Below are 16,110 nucleotides of genomic sequence, written 5' to 3' on the forward strand. Positions count from 1 at the left end.
GAGCTTTTAGCAACTTAAAAATTTGCACAGCTTTGCTAAAGCTTACACTTGCAGTGTTTCATAATAGCTTTCTTTCACTAGTGGGAGTGAGTAGGATGATTTGACACGTTGGTGTATTGTTTTTAAGAGTGACTACTTTGGGAATGTTCACAGTGGTATTTTTTCAGGCACATGGTCAGTTGGCTCATATTCTATATTAGACAGATTCAAGTCAACTTCTGGCTGCTGGAGCAAAGAAAGGATGGAGTGTGGATCATTCACTGATAAGCTCTGATGAGAAAGGAGGAGCTTGCTAGCCTCATGAAAAGAATGAAAATCTGTCTTTGTACTTGGATTGAGCCTTCTGTGGGCAAGCATTTTTAACGTTCTACTGTGAAAGCACTTTAATTTCTGTTGTGTATTGATGGCCTTGTTTTTGAAAGGGCATACCTCCTGTCCTTCTTGCATCATGGTATGGATGAAGGAGATCTCCTTGTCTAAAATATTTGTTGTGAAAAACCACCTAGGAAATGTTAGGTGAGACTTTTATTTTCTCTATTTTCTTTACAGGCCAGAACAAGAACATGAAATTAAGTGGACGGCCACACCGGCACATTGGAGTGTTAGGCACCTCCAAGCTGTACATGATAAGAAATCAAATATTTACTTTTACCCCTCAGGTGAGCATGTAAAGGTGGCAGGGAAATCACTGCTTACTTAATGGCTAATCATTAGTGAAGCACTTTGCTTTTACTTGCTGTCACGCCACTCTAGGTGGAGCAGGGCTGATCTCTGCCCAGGCCAACATAATATCTAATTAAATATTTTCACCAGAAATAGGTCACTTAGTATATCTTTTGACTGATTGCTTTGATGGAATATTTAGTTTCATGTAAGCATGCCAAATACTGTAGCCCCAAAGAGACTAAGATGTAGTCTTTTCATTATATTGTTGCAAGGGTTGATAGTAGTGAGAAAGGAATGTTTTGTCTTTGCTTTGTGTTCCACTTTTTCAGTGTGTTGGGAAGTGTGGATCCTCACAGAATTTGTGGCTTCTATTAATTCTATTCTATACTTTTAATGAAATATGACACACTTATTCCTGTAGACTTAGTATAACAGTTGGTACTATAAGGCTAAGGGGTCGCTTACTGGAGCAAGATAAAGGATGCTGACACCCTCCCAAACAGATGTTTGACTATTGTAGTCTTTAAATTCCAGTGGAAGGCATTAAGTGGACTCCATAGGTGGCTTCTGCAGTGCTTCTAATGTCCAAAAAACATCTGATTTACTGCAAATAATATGTCTCTTCACATTTTTCCCCATGTCAGTTAATCACAAACAGCTTTATAACATTTTTTTGTTGTTGTCTTTTTCCCTCACACCATTTTTCTCTTCTGTGAATTATGGAAAATTCCATAGTCATGATTTTTTTCAAAATATCTGTTTGTGCTATGCAAATAGGACCCAGGATTTCAACTGAAATCTTGCCATATATCAAGCATGGACGTGCTTATTAATATTTTCCAATATGGCACTTATGTTTGCATCAGCAATACACTGACAGTTCCTACTTATCCCAAACTTGACTAAAACCTCCATAACATTTTCCATTGAACTTTGTAGACAGACATTTCCCCCTGCCTCTTTTCTGGGAAGGGTGGATTTAATGTTTAATTTCACCCTCCTAAGGTTAGCAGTTAACTCATCTGTGTTGATCTTGAGTAATGTTGGTGAATTTTGTGGTTTTGTAGTTTGCATTTCATCGCGTTCTCTAACAAAAACATTGATTAGGTGTAGGGCAAAGGCTGTCTCCATCTAGATACTTCCTCATTAATAACTACCTCTTGAGAACAATTTTTCAAGCAGTTCCACCTCCATTCTCAGATTTTTTTTCTTCAGCTCAGTGGTGTGAATATTTGCTGAAGCTGAGATGTCAGACACTTTCTTGCACCTACCACCTAGTTGCCGCCAAGGAAGGAAATTGGACTGGTTTGCTAAAATTGTTTTTTTATATGACTGGCCATCTTGCTTTATCATTTTCTAATTATCTTAGTAGTCTCAACTTGGCTTTGTTTTCCTGTGCTTTCAGACACAGGAAATTGGCTTGACTGGTGTAGTTATCCTGACTCTTCCTTTTTATAGACCATCAGTGTGTTTGCTTGTCTTTGTTCTTCCTGAGTTGTGGAAACTAATTGAGAGTGGCTCAGGGACTGTTTGGCTGCTTTCTTAAGTTCTGTGATGTAATTTCTCTGGAGTTTGCCAGCTTGAATTTAAGTGCTCTTGAATCTTTTCTTCTCATACTCAGGCTGGACTCCTTCAACTTTGTTAAAAACAGTCTTACAGGTCATAATTCACTAGTTCTGTCAGTAAAAGCATCACTGGATGCTTCAGCTTGTCTGTATACTTTATTCCTACCCACTTTCTTTCTTTCTTAACAGATCTGCAGTTTCTGTATTTTCCTATTACGCCTGGTGCATTTACAGAATGTTTTCTCCTTGACCATTATGTGTTTTACTAATTGATGTTTATTTTATATCCCAGCCTCCTTCTTCCACCCCTCCCCAAGGCTTATGTGTTTCCTTAACTTTTGTTGTGTCTGCTTTGACTTTCTTTCCCTTGTTTGCTCAGCATTTTTGGTTTCCAGCTCCTGAAGTAGCCATAATAGTCTCTTACTGTGGTTCTTGGCTTTCCTCTGTAGTGGAAACAGCACTTTTCCATTGTACATTTAATGTACCTTTTTTCTGCCAACTTTTCTGTATTCTGTGTGACTATTTTCCCCAAGAGACATACAGTTACTAATTCACACTTAAGCCTATTTCTTGGTTTTGTTGATATTGTTAGGTTTTTTTTTTCTCCCATGTGTAGAGTACTTCTGTCTTCCAGATTATAGACTGTAACTTATTAGAAAATTCTACTTCATGGGTTTGATTATCTACTTTTTGTAGTAGTATGGCTTGCTTTTTTCATGGTCAGCCTGCAAGGGTAAAAAAAAAACTGAACTCTGCACAAGTATGGATTTCTTTTTCTCTGTTGCAGACCTTGTTAGGTGTCCCAAATGGGACAAGCTAGCAGATGAGATGTATATGTATATACAGAATTTATTGTAAACAACAAGGGATCATAAAAGCTAGACTAAAAAGGTATAAATTGGATTATACTAGTGTTAGGATGTTAGGGCAGTAGAACAGGGTGTTGGAATAACAAATAAGATGATCTTAACAATAAAATATGCAAGTAATGAAATATCTGGATAACTGTTACACAAGGCTAGTTGTTTGAATGCTCACAGACTTCTTATCAGTAGGTCTTATGCTCGTTCTAGAACAATAATTAGAGTAATACCTATGGGCAATATGATAAAACAATGACTGCAGTTTTGTAAGGATTCTAAAGCCTTAATGTTAAGAATTCATATACAGGGATCTGATACTTCTCACTCTTCAATGACTACGGCTGGGTATCCCTTTTCCTCCTTGTCAGGAGCAACCACTCAAGTAGGCATCCCCACTGGAGGGAGAAGGTCCAGCACACCTTCTAGGGAAAGTGTACAGGATTCTCACCAATGAAAAGATGTGACTTGCCTTTTACAGAATAAAGTGATTGGCAGCTGTCATTTAACTACTTTGCCATACCTCCAACATCTTTTGTTGGAGAACAAAAGGGAAACAAAGGAAAAGCTCAGGAAGCCTTTTCTGTCATTATACAAATTCTTTTATTTATCTGTTCATTCTTGTTTGGTCTTAGTTGGGCTTGGCTGGAGCCACTCTGAGCTCTGTGTTTTCCAACACAGGAGAGCAGATGGCACCACAAATACCAATTTGCCCTGCTGTTAGCATTTCCAAGATTGTTACCAGTTCAGAGTCTTTTGCTTCCTGTGGAAACTCTCCCAACTCCAGGGTAAGGGCAGTGAAGCTGAGACAGAGTGTGAATCTGAGAGACAAAGAGCAATTGAATCATAAAGGGGAACTGAGGTAGGCCCTCTGAGGCAGAGCATCCTGCTACATTAGGCTAATTCATACAGCCTCTCTAGTGGCCAAGAAGAGCTCATATGGTTTTTGTGAACAATTTAAGGAAGAAAATGGAAAAAAATAAGGAGAACACTGACAGCTACTCATATGCCATGTTTCTCTGTTCTCTAGTTTACTGACCAGCATCACTTCTACCTGGCTCTAGACAATCAGATGATTGTGGAGATGCTCAAGACAGAGCTGGCTTACCTCACTTCTTGTTGGAGGATGACAGGGAGACCAACCCTGACATTTCCCATTACCCACACAATGCTTGGTAAGCTTAATTTTCTCTGTTTCAAGCAGAGTAGGTTAGTGCAGAGGAGCAGGATGGAAGTCAGTTTGTGAGGAGACAGGTGGCAAGACTGTTGCAGCATCTGAGTTTTAACAGCGAAAGTACAGTTTATCTTGCAAATTGTCATGGTTTAGCCCTCTCCTCCCCTTCTTTCTTCTTCCACAAGCTTTATATGCTGAACTTGACATCATATGGTATCAGTTGGGGTCACCTGTTGCAGCTGTGTCCTCTCCTGACTCTTGTACACTCCCAGCCTGATCACTGGTGGGGTGGGGTGAGAAGCAGTAAAGAGATCTTGACTCTCTGTGAGCACTGCTCAGCAGTAACCAAAACATCCCCATATTATCAACACTGTTCCCAGCACAAATCCAAAACATAGCCCAAAACTCTGTCCCAGCTAAAAGCAGTACAAAAGCTGAGTTTGAATCACGTTGTAAAATTTCATTTTGATTTTACTCTCCCTTTATGTCCTTTCATCTCCCTATCAACTCCATACTATTTCTGTCCACAGAAATTTGATAGAAATACCTTTGGATTTGGCTTGTGTTTTGTTTTCTTGTTTGTGTAGAGTTTTTTGAATGAGCTTTTCTCCATAGTAGTTGTGGGTTCTGTTTTTAATTTGTCTGATTTAATTTGTAGAGAACACCCAGTAATACCCTTTGTTTGAACATGGTAATTTAAGAATGTGTTGGTAAGCTTCAACTTTTCCATTACTCTTTTTTAGTTGATGATGGTACTGACATTCATCCAGCAGTTCTTGCCACTATAAGAAAATTAGAGGATGGCTATTTTGGAGGTGCAAGGTAATTGCAGAATCCTCAAAATGTTCTCTCCGAGTTTTGTTTTTAAATTAAATCCTGTACAAGCCTCAGTTTTGAACCAATGATAGTACACAGATCTTGCAGCAAAGAGAGAAGGAAGATCTGCAAAGAGAGAAGTCTCAGCTTTAGTTTTTAAGTGTCAATTGGATAGTAGTTGGACATCAGATGCAGTGCATTAGCAAAAACAAATGTTGGACCTTTTGGAATACACAAAGTCATGTCTCTGCTTATCTTTTTAAGAAGTAATTATCTTTCACATTTATTGCACATGTTTTAAACATGAATTATGTGTTGTACTTGTAATCTTAGTGTTTTATTTATCTACATATAGAAGCAGTTTAAAATGATGCCACAGTACCTCTTTCTGCTTGCTCTCTGTCATTATCTTCCTCTGACTGTCAAATGTGTTTTGTTTTTTAGCAGCATTGCAGTTCAGTGAAAAGATACTGCTTTTGGTATGGGGAATTTCTTAGCCCCAGTTTTTCATGGGAGTTTAGGTCTTTGTTCAGAGTCTCTCTCCATATTAACAGCACCCTGCATAATTAGGCTTTGAGTTAGGTCTCTTAAGTGCTACTATAACCATTGAACAGTTAACTTCAATTGAGAGCTAGAGCAGCTGAATCTGCAACTATTGTTTTGCATTTATTTTATTAGTTAACTGCTGCTTTTTTAGTTACCCAAGGTGGATTTGACAGTAGGTCCCATAAATGTCGGAGGAGCTGTTGAAACTTCAGTAAGCATTTATCAGTATCAAAATGGTGGATGTTAATGCTCTTCTGCATGCTTTCCTGTTTGCAGGGTGAAGATAGGCAAGCTGTCAGAGTTTCTTACCACCTCTTTTCATACCCATTTGAGCTTCCTGGATCCAGACTGTGATGTAAAACTGTTTGATGACCCAGATGAAGGCCGTGATAGTCCTGACAGTGAATGTGGAGGCTATTCAGCAGACTTCTGTGAAAAAGGTAGTGCTTTTACACTTCAATGTTTTTTTTCCTCTCAAGGTCTACCAACACAGCCTGGGTTTACCTACAATGCAGAATCTATTTTGTGCACAGTTGAAAAGCATTGCAGTTGCTAGTGCATCAGTCTGAGAACAATACATATGCAACTTCATTTGGAGAAGGAATTTGTGCATATTCTTCCCATGGTAGTAGTATGGTGCTTACATGTAACTACTGCAGTAAAGCTGAGTCTGAAGAGTCAGCAGATAGGGGCATGGGGTTGTGTGGAAGAGGCTAGAGGCAGGAAGAGACTATGAGAAGTCATAGACAAGATTTTTTGTGGAAGAGCTGATCCATGGACTACCAACAAGATAAAACACCTTTTGTTTCCTGTCAAAGGGAAAAACAACTTCTTAATCTGTTTCCAAAGTGTCAAAAACTGATTTAAAATTTATTTTTCTTTCTAATTTTGTCATCTTAAAATGACAAACATTTTTTGTGCTCTTTCTTTTTTTTCTTTCTTTTTGTGCATTTTTCGTACATTTTTTATGCTCTTCCATAAGAGCAAGAATAAAGTGGTGTTCTTAATTAAAAAAAGACAACCTCATAAATTACAGTTTTAACTTTAATAAAGCTTTTCTGTTCTGTATGCCACACTAGAAAGCCAGGATGAGCTGGATCAGTATATAAATGAAATCCTGCAGAGTACAGCACTGAAATCATACCTGCCTCCAACTTCAAAGACTGCAAATCAATCACCTGTGTTCAGTGCAAGCCATTCTACAAAAGAGATATTGTCAATAATGGCCAAGACAAAGGGCTTGGAGGTTCCAGGTATTTCTACTTATTAAGAGATAATAATAGAAAACCTATTTTGAGTTCTAAAAGGGGTAAGTTCAAGTATTTCAGAAGTCTACAGTTTACAAAGAACTGCTGACATAAGTATGTAGTTCTTATCAAGAAATAAGAATGAGTCCAGAGTTGTTTCTGTAGTGTTCCCACTCCATCCCATGTCAAGATATAGATAGCTTGTTATGAAATGTAATATTTAATCCAAGTTAATGTTTTGGAAACAGGTGGAACTTCTCAGTTGGGTAGAATTTTAGAACTTGAATCAGTGAATTTATTTTTTGGGCCTTTTCATAAACAAAGGCAGGTAAAATGGGCTTTCATACTTTAATAATGTGGTGAAATGAAATGTTTCAACGCCAAAAACCATAAATATGCACATGTACATATGTCATGTTAGAACAAGTGGAGTAGAGAAGGAGCGATCCTAATTATGGTATATCTCTAATAGACCGGTTGGAGGATTTACACCAAAATAATGCTGTAGCTGAATTTGTAAATAGATTCCAACATATGCACTGTTTTATGTGTAAGTGTGTAGTATTCAGTGCCCTGGTTAAGGGAAGGCTTCCCTTAATTTAAATGTATATTAATAACTTTCAAGCTTTGTTTTTAGTCTTTCCCCCATCTTGCATATTCCACATCATCTGATCCTCTGTTAAGTTCAACATACGTAGTTAACAAGAACATAGCCTGCATTTAATGCCATCACTTTAATTATGGTATCTTGCCAGTTAGACCATGTTCTCCACATACTTCCTGTTAAAATGTTTAAAACACTTAGCAGGGTTTGTTCTTTAAGCTATGAGATTGCTGAAGCATGGGAGGTATTAGTTGAGCCTGTAGCACCTGAGCCTTTTGACATGCTGATCTCAAGTTCTTGGAGGGAGCTTTCAAGGTTCAGATCATGTCTCCAAGCTTCACAGAAGTGTTACCCTTGTATTTTGACTCTGAGGTATTTGTGGGTTTTTTTACCTTACATACTTGCTTCATGTAGGTGTTTTCAGTTTTCATGTTATTGAAATGGGCTGCTTTTTTTGTTTGTTTCCTGGTGACTTTGCTTTCCAGCTGCATCTATGACTCTTCCCACTAAAGTTCTCAACACTCACCGGAAGTCTCTGAATCTTGTTGATAATCCTCATTTCTTTGAAACAAAGGTAAGCTATGGGAATTTTTATGCTGTTTGTTTTTAGGACCCAATACTGTGGCCTCTGCTGTGTTTCCCAGCAAAACCCTGTGCTAGTTCTCCTTTTCCTTCACAGACAAGCCATGCTGCCTGAGGCACTGCATAGCTACTCCCTTGTTTTGAAATTTAATTTTGTCTGGGTGAAGGTTTTTTGACATTAGTAATCCAACGTCTGTCTATAATTTCCACAGACATTGTCAAGTGGAAAAGTTTTAATTTTGTCTGCTGAACAGAAAAAAAAAAGGTGCTTATTTTTAAAGTTAAGTCATTATATTTAGTTCTGGCTGGTCACAAAGGGAAGGATGGGATGTTCATGGCCTTTAGAGATTTTCTCCAATAAATGCTGCCCATAGTAATGTGTGGGCAGGAGAGGATCCTGTATGTGGGTGGACAGGTGCTCTTAAGGCATCAGCCAAATCCCCACTACGAGGCACAAAGATGCTGTTGGGCTGGGCATTTATTTTATCCTACTATATGTGATCAGCTTCTGAGAATGGTTCTAGGAGGTAGTATCCAGCCTCCTGAGGAGTTTCACAGACAGTGAGACTGTGTTTGTGGAAATGGTATTTTAGGACTGTATAAATTACTGAATAGCTTATTAGGCAAAACTCTTCATCCAAGAACTCACCACAGGATTGCACCATCTGGTTAGGTAACGTGTTAGTTTCAGAAGCTTAGAATATTTATGATGGCAATATCTGCATTCATAAATCACCACATATATGCAGATTAGAGTTAACAAAATTGTTTTTCTTATTGATTGAATTAAAACTTGAGACAAAAGTTCCATGATGGGTATTGAGTTTCTTCTCACAAGTCTGCTTTTTATGTCTATAGTAGTTTGACAAGAACTGCATGATGTGTCTGTATTTTAAGTGCAGTTATGTTGTCTGTTGGATCCTTTAATGGAAGGATACAGTTTGAATTTGGTCTGCTACTTTTTCAGGGAAATTAATTTGATTTTTTTTCATCTGTCTTTTTTGTCAGGACTGTGAAAATTTTCTGCACTTGCCTAAAGATGCTCATGGTGATTTGGATTGCAGGAAACTTGTTGAACAGCTGAAGGAATGCCCAACACTCCATGATCAAGCAGATATTTTATATATCTTGCACATACTAAAGTGAGTTACCTGAGTATAAACCTAAGCACGTTTATGATTATTCAAGACTATCTGATTATTATTATGCAAAAACTTTTCACTTTTCAGGGTTGTGTTTTAGGGGAGGAGTTAAAATGCTTTAACAGGAATATTTCCTGTTTGCTTGATTACATAAATAATTTGGATATTAAAAAAACACTTGTGCAAATTTCAGAGTTTATTGGCACACGAATGTGAATACATGCTGGCTTCGAAGTAAACAGTTGCAATACACAGTCCCTTTTATATGGATGAACATACTTTGCCATGTTTGTGGCACTGTTAAGTTCACAAAGATTTGGTATGAAAACTTACTCTTTTTCTAACTAAAAGCAAAATGCTGTTTTAATAAATAGTCAGGGTTTTTTTCCTCTTATCCCTCTGCATGCTGTATTTCATCCCTGGCTAAAACTCAGTGCTCTTCAAGACATTCTTGGAAACAGTCTAACCTTAGCTGCTGGACTTAGTAAACAACTATGTATTTAATAGGTTTGATGAGAAAAAAGTGCAAATACAAACCAATTGAATCATCTGATAAATGCATTTATTGAGCTTTTTCTTACCTGTGCATAAAAATACTCCTGAAATCTGGAAGGACATTAGTTCTGGGTGCAAAGTCAAGGATGTCTTAATCACAGATGCTCTTTCTTACTGCTGCAGACATTGCATTTTTTCTATTTTAGCTTTTTTTCTGTGAGGACTTCTTTGTTGATCATTTTTTTCCCAAGCAGAATGTTCAGCACCTTCTCTTAGAAGAGCAGAGGAAATCCTGAAAGAAGAAGTCATTTTGCTGTTTTAACTGCATGTAACACACTTGGTTTCTTTCACTTGGGAGTCTGTTGGGTAGGCAGGTGGACTTCTGGAAGATTCTGTTCCTCTACAGGAGTTCAAAAGTCATTCTGTGACACCTGGAAACCTTGTCAACAGGAAGCCATAATGCAGTGAGTTTTAAAACTAGGAGAGGAACAGAATTCTCCTTTGCTTTTTCAGTAATGACATAAGGATCATGGAAGCTTAGTAGTAAGAAAGAGCCAGGGGATAAATATTTTAGAGCCCCCCAGTCCCCTGCAACATCTAAAATACAGGTGCAGTTCTCAGCAGTACTGAAGACTGCTGAATTGTGCTCTGAAAAAGCACCACATGGAGCATTCCTCCAGAAAACTTTTTGTACACTCAGTTTAAACTTTGGTGGGAAATCCCTTGTGTGACTGCTCTGAAATCCCAGGCTTATGGCGAAGTGAGTGCTCAAGTTAACATGGAAGTTCCTGGTTTTGTCAAGTGGTTTTGTCTACATACAACTGATAATCCAAATCCAGCTTCTCATGTGTGGTAAGGTTAAGCAGCCTAGTGTTTTAGCTGATGAAAATTCCCTTCTCTCTCTTTTTCTGGCAGAGGTGCTGACTGGGACACAGAGCTGGATGGGCAGTGTGGGGTCACTGTTCATTGCCTTCTCAATGAGCTCTACAGAGAGGCAGGCCTCAACCAGGAGTGGGGCTTGATCCGATACATTTCTGGTATACTCAAAAAGAGAGTGGAGGTCCTGGCTGAGGTATGAAATATAAATAATGCCCATTCAGTTTCCTGCCTAGAAACAAGAGATAAAACTAGTGAGGCTTGTGCTTACCTTCTTCTCTTACTTCACATAAACATCGGTTGATTTCTGATCTAAAATCTTACTACTTCTTTACCTTTCATCTGTCCTGCTAACTGTGCTGATATTGGCATGAACTGAGAATGTCACACTGTAAATTATTGTGAAGCCTTAATTTCATCTGTTTATCAGAGAAGCTTAATTATGTGCTTTGAAAGCTGCGGTTGTCATTGTCTATTGCTATTGTGAACACTTTAGGAGGACCAGTGTTTCATGGTGCTAAAATGTGACCTGCCAATACCTGTCCCATTGGGCAGAGAGTCTGCCATGTGAATGGTTGTTAATGTACGAGAGGCATTAAAATAGCTTTGGCTATTTAATACTAGCAAGAAAGATCCACTGTAAGAGTACAGATTGGATTTTGAACATTAAAAAAAGGTTCCTCTCAAATATTTCTTTAATTTCCTACTTACACCTGCATATTTCTCCAGTTCCTGGCCATTTTCAAAGATTTGATTGTCACACCTAAGGTATTTTAATGACACAGCTTTTTTAATGACAGTCATATCTGCAGAGAGCAATTTGTGATAGTTGCCCTGCGTGGTGCTTCACTAAGCCCAGCCTTTTCTGACCTCAAGACATGATGGACAAGCAGTATAGGCATGCTCACAAAAAGCTGTGTATGTTAAATTGAGAAGATACTGACTTCACAGTGAAGATACTGACTCCCCAGTACTTGAGCTGGGGAGGAAGAGGGTAGAGAAGATAGGTTTTGTCCCACATTAGGAAAGAGAAAAATAGACTGCTCAAAATCAGAACAACATTGCTCTGTGAGGTCTGTGATTCAGGATGCTAGAACATCCACTTCTGAAGGAGGTTGATATAAAAGGGTAAAACACTGGAGGAAGCACCAATTTCAGAATATGGCTAATTCAGGAATTTAAGGCAGCATGTTAGGTATTTGTTGGGGTTTTAATAGATAAATATTTTTAAGATAAATTTTTACAAGATATGTTAATACACCAAGGTGGATTTCATTGATTGAGAATGTTTGGGGTTTTTTCTTAACTGATGAACAAACCTTTATCTTATGATGAAAAATAAAGTCCTTTACTGATCTGCCAGCCTCACTGGAGTCCGTAGTCATGATGTTGCTGATTTTGCAGAGCAGGGAAGCAGGGTTTCAGCCTGGGCAGGCTCTCATAACCCTGTTGACCTCAAGGGATCTTTGGCAATGAGTTAACAGCATTCTGCTGAATCTACATCTGGCAATTAATAGAAATGCACTTAAAAATTACTAAAGAAATGCTTAATTTTGGGTAATTAAAAGGTTTATCACTTTCACATGACTCGGAGAAAGGTCTCTTTCTTTCTGTCACATTGTAATAGGCATGCACAGACCTTCTGTCACACCACAAGCAACTTACAGTGGGCCTGCCACCAGAACCCCGGGAAAAAATCATTACCACGTAAGTTGAAGTTCTGCCCCAGTTACAGAAGCATTCTGTCCCTGCACCTTCCTGCTGCCACTGTTCTGCATCTATCATCTTGTTTTAAAACTTACTCCTGATGCTCAGATGGAATTGTAGCCACCCTGGCAGAATCGTGGGCACCTTTGGTGGTGATGCAGAGTTGTTGCTGGGTGACTTAGTTGTGGTGCTTGTTCAAGAGGTTAATAGCAGGCACTGAGTCCACTACTGACTGTGGTTTGCCTTCTTACAGCCCCCTGCCTCCAGAGGAGCTCACAGATCTTATTTATGAAGCAAGTGGCCAAGACATAAGCATTGCAGTCCTGACACAGGTATGGAGCAGGTGTAAAAAGGGTTCTAACAGCTGTGCCTCGTGTGACTCCAGTTTGTTTTCCTCTGTGACTGGTGGAACCAAGATGACCCACTCTGAATGGGTGCCCTTATGGATTTATCCCTACAGGAAATAATAATGTACTTGGCGATGTATGTGCGGTCCCAGCCCAGTCTCTTTGTGGAGATGCTCAGGCTCCGCATTGGTCTGATCATTCAGGTGATGGCCACTGAGCTGGCTCGGAGTCTAAAATGCTCAGGTAAGGGCAGTTTTATCATAAGGGTACTTATGATGTTATTTCTGCTAAACTCCACTGGTTGATTTTTCACTTATATGCATTAAATCCTATTATTAACTTCATGAGTCATGCACAGTTGCAAACTTTAAAAATAACTTCTCTTTTTGACTTAATGAAAGATTCCACCCCCATCCTTTAGTCACTCAAACCTAAGTGAGTATTAAATACTGAAGTCCCCCAAATTTCAGTGAGAGCTTCAAACCCAGGCCATCAAATGTGTGTATATTTAGGGACCCAGTGCCACTTATGTTCATGAGAGCTAGGACTTTAGGTGTCTTCTGAATATTTGAGCCTAAATTTATAGTTCTGGTAGTTTTTATTCAAATTAACTTCTGTTCTTCTTCCTTTTATGTGCAAACCTTCTCCTCTGGAATATGCTCAGTTGGAAAATATTTACTGTTTAAATTTCAGCTATAGTGGTATGTTATTTTGCCATGGGGTCAATAAAGAGTTCTTACAGGACTCCCAATATGTTGCATATAAGTAAAATACATACAATAAAATGAGAATTAAGTAACAAACAAGCAGTATGAGGCAAAAATATTTTAAAACTTACTTTGGAAGAAAAAAGTAAAACCAGAGAGGAATCATGACTGAAGAGCAGTCTGAAAAATCACTGAAGAATTTAAAGGGGTTGGAATTCTGAAAAAGAGCAGTCATGAAAAGTAATCAAGTAAATGTGTTGAGTATATCATCCAATGGTGGTGCTTAGGAGCATGATCTGGGCCATATTTTTGTGGTTTAACTCGTTACTCTTTCTAGTGCCATAGCACCCCCTAAAGGGGGTAACATTGTCAAAGCGCATTTCTCTGTCCCAGAGTAAAGTGGGAGACCCTGGTAGATGGAGTCCACCTTGGACACTGCTGCTCTGTGATTAACTTGAGTGACTGCCCCTAGGGAGTGGCAGTTTCGTGCCTCAGGAAAAGTGGACAAAGGGAGCCAAGTAATTTTCTGGGATAATTCTGTTTCTTACAAGATTTTGCATCTGTTTCTCCCAAAAGTTTAGCTGTGTAGCAGAAGCTGCTTTACTGACAGTGAATCATAGAATCTGCCAACTCCTGTCTCTGTGTAGGGCACCCCAAGAATCACACCATGTGCCTGAGAGCATCATCCAAATGCTTCTTGAACTCAGGCAGTCTTGGTGCCATAACTGCTTCCCTGGGGAGCTTGTTCCACTGTTTGACCACCCTCTGAGTGTAAAACTTTTTCCTTATATCTAATCTGAACTTCCCCCATCACATCTCCCTACCATTCCTTCAGGTCCTGTTGACAGTCCACTGAGAGAAGAGTTCAGCACTTGCTCCTCTTCCTTCCCTAGTGAGGAAGCAGTAACCTGGGATGGGGTCTCCCCTGAGTCTCCTCTTCTCCAGGCTGAGCAGACCAAGTACCTTTTGCTGCTCCTCATAAGGCTTTCCCTCTAAACCTTTCACCAACTTCATGAGGCCCTCCTCTGGACACTCTCTAGTAGCTCTGTGTCCTCTCTTTCCTGGCATCCCTTTTGTTATTCCTTAGCCTCAAATGCCACCTGCTGTCTACTCTGCCCTCAGCTTCCTGGCTGCCTTTTCCATGTTTTTCTATGGGGGATTTGTCTGCTACATATATGTGCTCATGTGTATGTATGTGCTATGTATCATATATATATACAAATATATATATATCTTATCTCTCATTTAACAAGTATGATCCTTTAATGCAATAAAACTAAAGCCCTCTACATGCATCTGTTTCTTTATGGGATAACTCTGGCTCTGTAATTCAGATCTGCATGTCATCAGCTGTCAGGAAAATGTCTGTAATGCCTTTCCAGGCAATCTTGCTCTACAAAGCAACAACTGCTTTTTCATTGTCAGCTTTAGTGAGATTTCCATGCAGTGTTTGTTGTTTAGTCTTAAAATTAATTTTCTTTGAAATGTGATTTTGCATATTAATATTTTTTTAAAAATCACTAGCCACAATGGAAATATGACTGAGCTTCTTTCAGTCAGCAGTTTTCTTAAGAAAACAACCTATAAAGCAAGCTATAGTGATGATTGTCTTTTTTTTGTTTGTTTGTTTTGTTTTGTCTTAACTAGGTGAAGAAGCTTCAGAGAGTTTGATGAATCTGAGTCCCTTTGATATGAAAAATCTCCTACACCATATTCTCAGTGGAAAAGAGTTTGGTGTGGAAAGAAGCTGTAAGTTGTCCATTTGAGTACTTGTTGAAAAGTATAAATACAAAGTTAGATTGTCTTGTAAGTTGGAATCTGCTCTCTTGCCATGTAAAATAGAGATATAGATGATGTATGGTTCATGGGTGGCCAATACCTGTGTATAGCTGCTGTGGAGTAAACAAAACAGCTATGATGGAAGCTGTCCTGCGCTGAAATAAGGTCATATCATGTTTTCAGTGATATGAAGGCAGACTTCTGTAATGACAGAATTTTATGTGACCAGAATGAAGACATGGCATGAGGCATGTCTAAAGACAAAAAGGCATTTCTAACCTGCCCTCAAGGAGCATGTCTGTGATGCCCAGGTATTACTGAGTTCAGCTGTCTGCCAGCTTTGTTCTTTAGCCCTCACAGACACATTGCAACTCTGATGCCTTTTGAAGCTACGATTGCTCAGAATTATGGAAAATCACTTCCTAATATTGAAGTATGGATCTAGGCCCCTGACTTGATGCTGTCAGCTTTGAACTGTTGATGTGATTTGAAAAGATGCTGCCACCAAGAGCATGGTACACTTTTGAATGGATTTAACTACTTTAACTTCTAGATAAAATCCCATCTGTTTTTCTACTGCTTAGAATTTTAAAAACGTCCATTTGTTTCTTTTAGTGCGGCCTGTAGATTCCTCTTCATCGAGCCCTGCAATTTCTATTCATGAAATGGGTCATTCTGGAGCAACCAAAACAGAAAGAAGTGGTATTACTAAATTGAAGAGTGAGATAAAGCAGGTGAGGGTTTTCCATCAATGCTCATCAGGAAATATAGCTCTTCTGGTACTGTATTATGTAAGATTTCTGTGTGCTATTTGTAAGGGACCATCTTTAATATCAAAGAAATTCTTGGTAAATGGCAGAAGTTTCCAAAGGATAATTCATTTAAAGCTGATCACTGAATAGAAAGCAGCAAAATGATGTTTCCACCAAAAACTTACTTCCCTTTTTGTTCTTGTTTCTCATGCCGAATGTAGAACTTGAACAAACTCTACTGCATT

General features: G+C 38.8%; 1 protein-coding gene across 3 annotated transcripts in view; it reads left to right on the forward strand.

The window, feature by feature from the left end:
* Positions 1-16,110, forward strand: part of PHKA2 (phosphorylase kinase regulatory subunit alpha 2) — a 47,007-nt gene that overhangs the window by 19,342 nt on the left and 11,555 nt on the right. For 2 of the 3 annotated variants that reach the window (XM_030468958.1, XM_030468957.1), the window contains 13 exons: positions 550-659; positions 4,122-4,266; positions 5,009-5,087; positions 5,904-6,067; positions 6,707-6,880; positions 7,964-8,052; positions 9,069-9,202; positions 10,613-10,769; positions 12,201-12,280; positions 12,534-12,612; positions 12,741-12,870; positions 14,982-15,083; positions 15,729-15,847. In XM_030468958.1, coding sequence (XP_030324818.1) covers positions 550-659; positions 4,122-4,266; positions 5,009-5,087; positions 5,904-6,067; positions 6,707-6,880; positions 7,964-8,052; positions 9,069-9,202; positions 10,613-10,769; positions 12,201-12,280; positions 12,534-12,612; positions 12,741-12,870; positions 14,982-15,083; positions 15,729-15,847 — 1,562 coding nt within the window. Of the gene's footprint in view, positions 1-549; positions 660-4,121; positions 4,267-5,008; positions 5,088-5,903; positions 6,068-6,706; positions 6,881-7,963; positions 8,053-9,068; positions 9,203-10,612; positions 10,770-12,200; positions 12,281-12,533; positions 12,613-12,740; positions 12,871-14,981; positions 15,084-15,464; positions 15,590-15,728; positions 15,848-16,110 lie in introns of those variants that run through there. The other variant, XM_030468959.1, reaches the window with a different exon arrangement.

The sequence above is a fragment of the Calypte anna genome, chromosome 1 (genome assembly GCF_003957555.1).
Source record: "Calypte anna isolate BGI_N300 chromosome 1, bCalAnn1_v1.p, whole genome shotgun sequence".
NCBI classification, from domain to species: domain Eukaryota; kingdom Metazoa; phylum Chordata; class Aves; order Apodiformes; family Trochilidae; genus Calypte; species Calypte anna.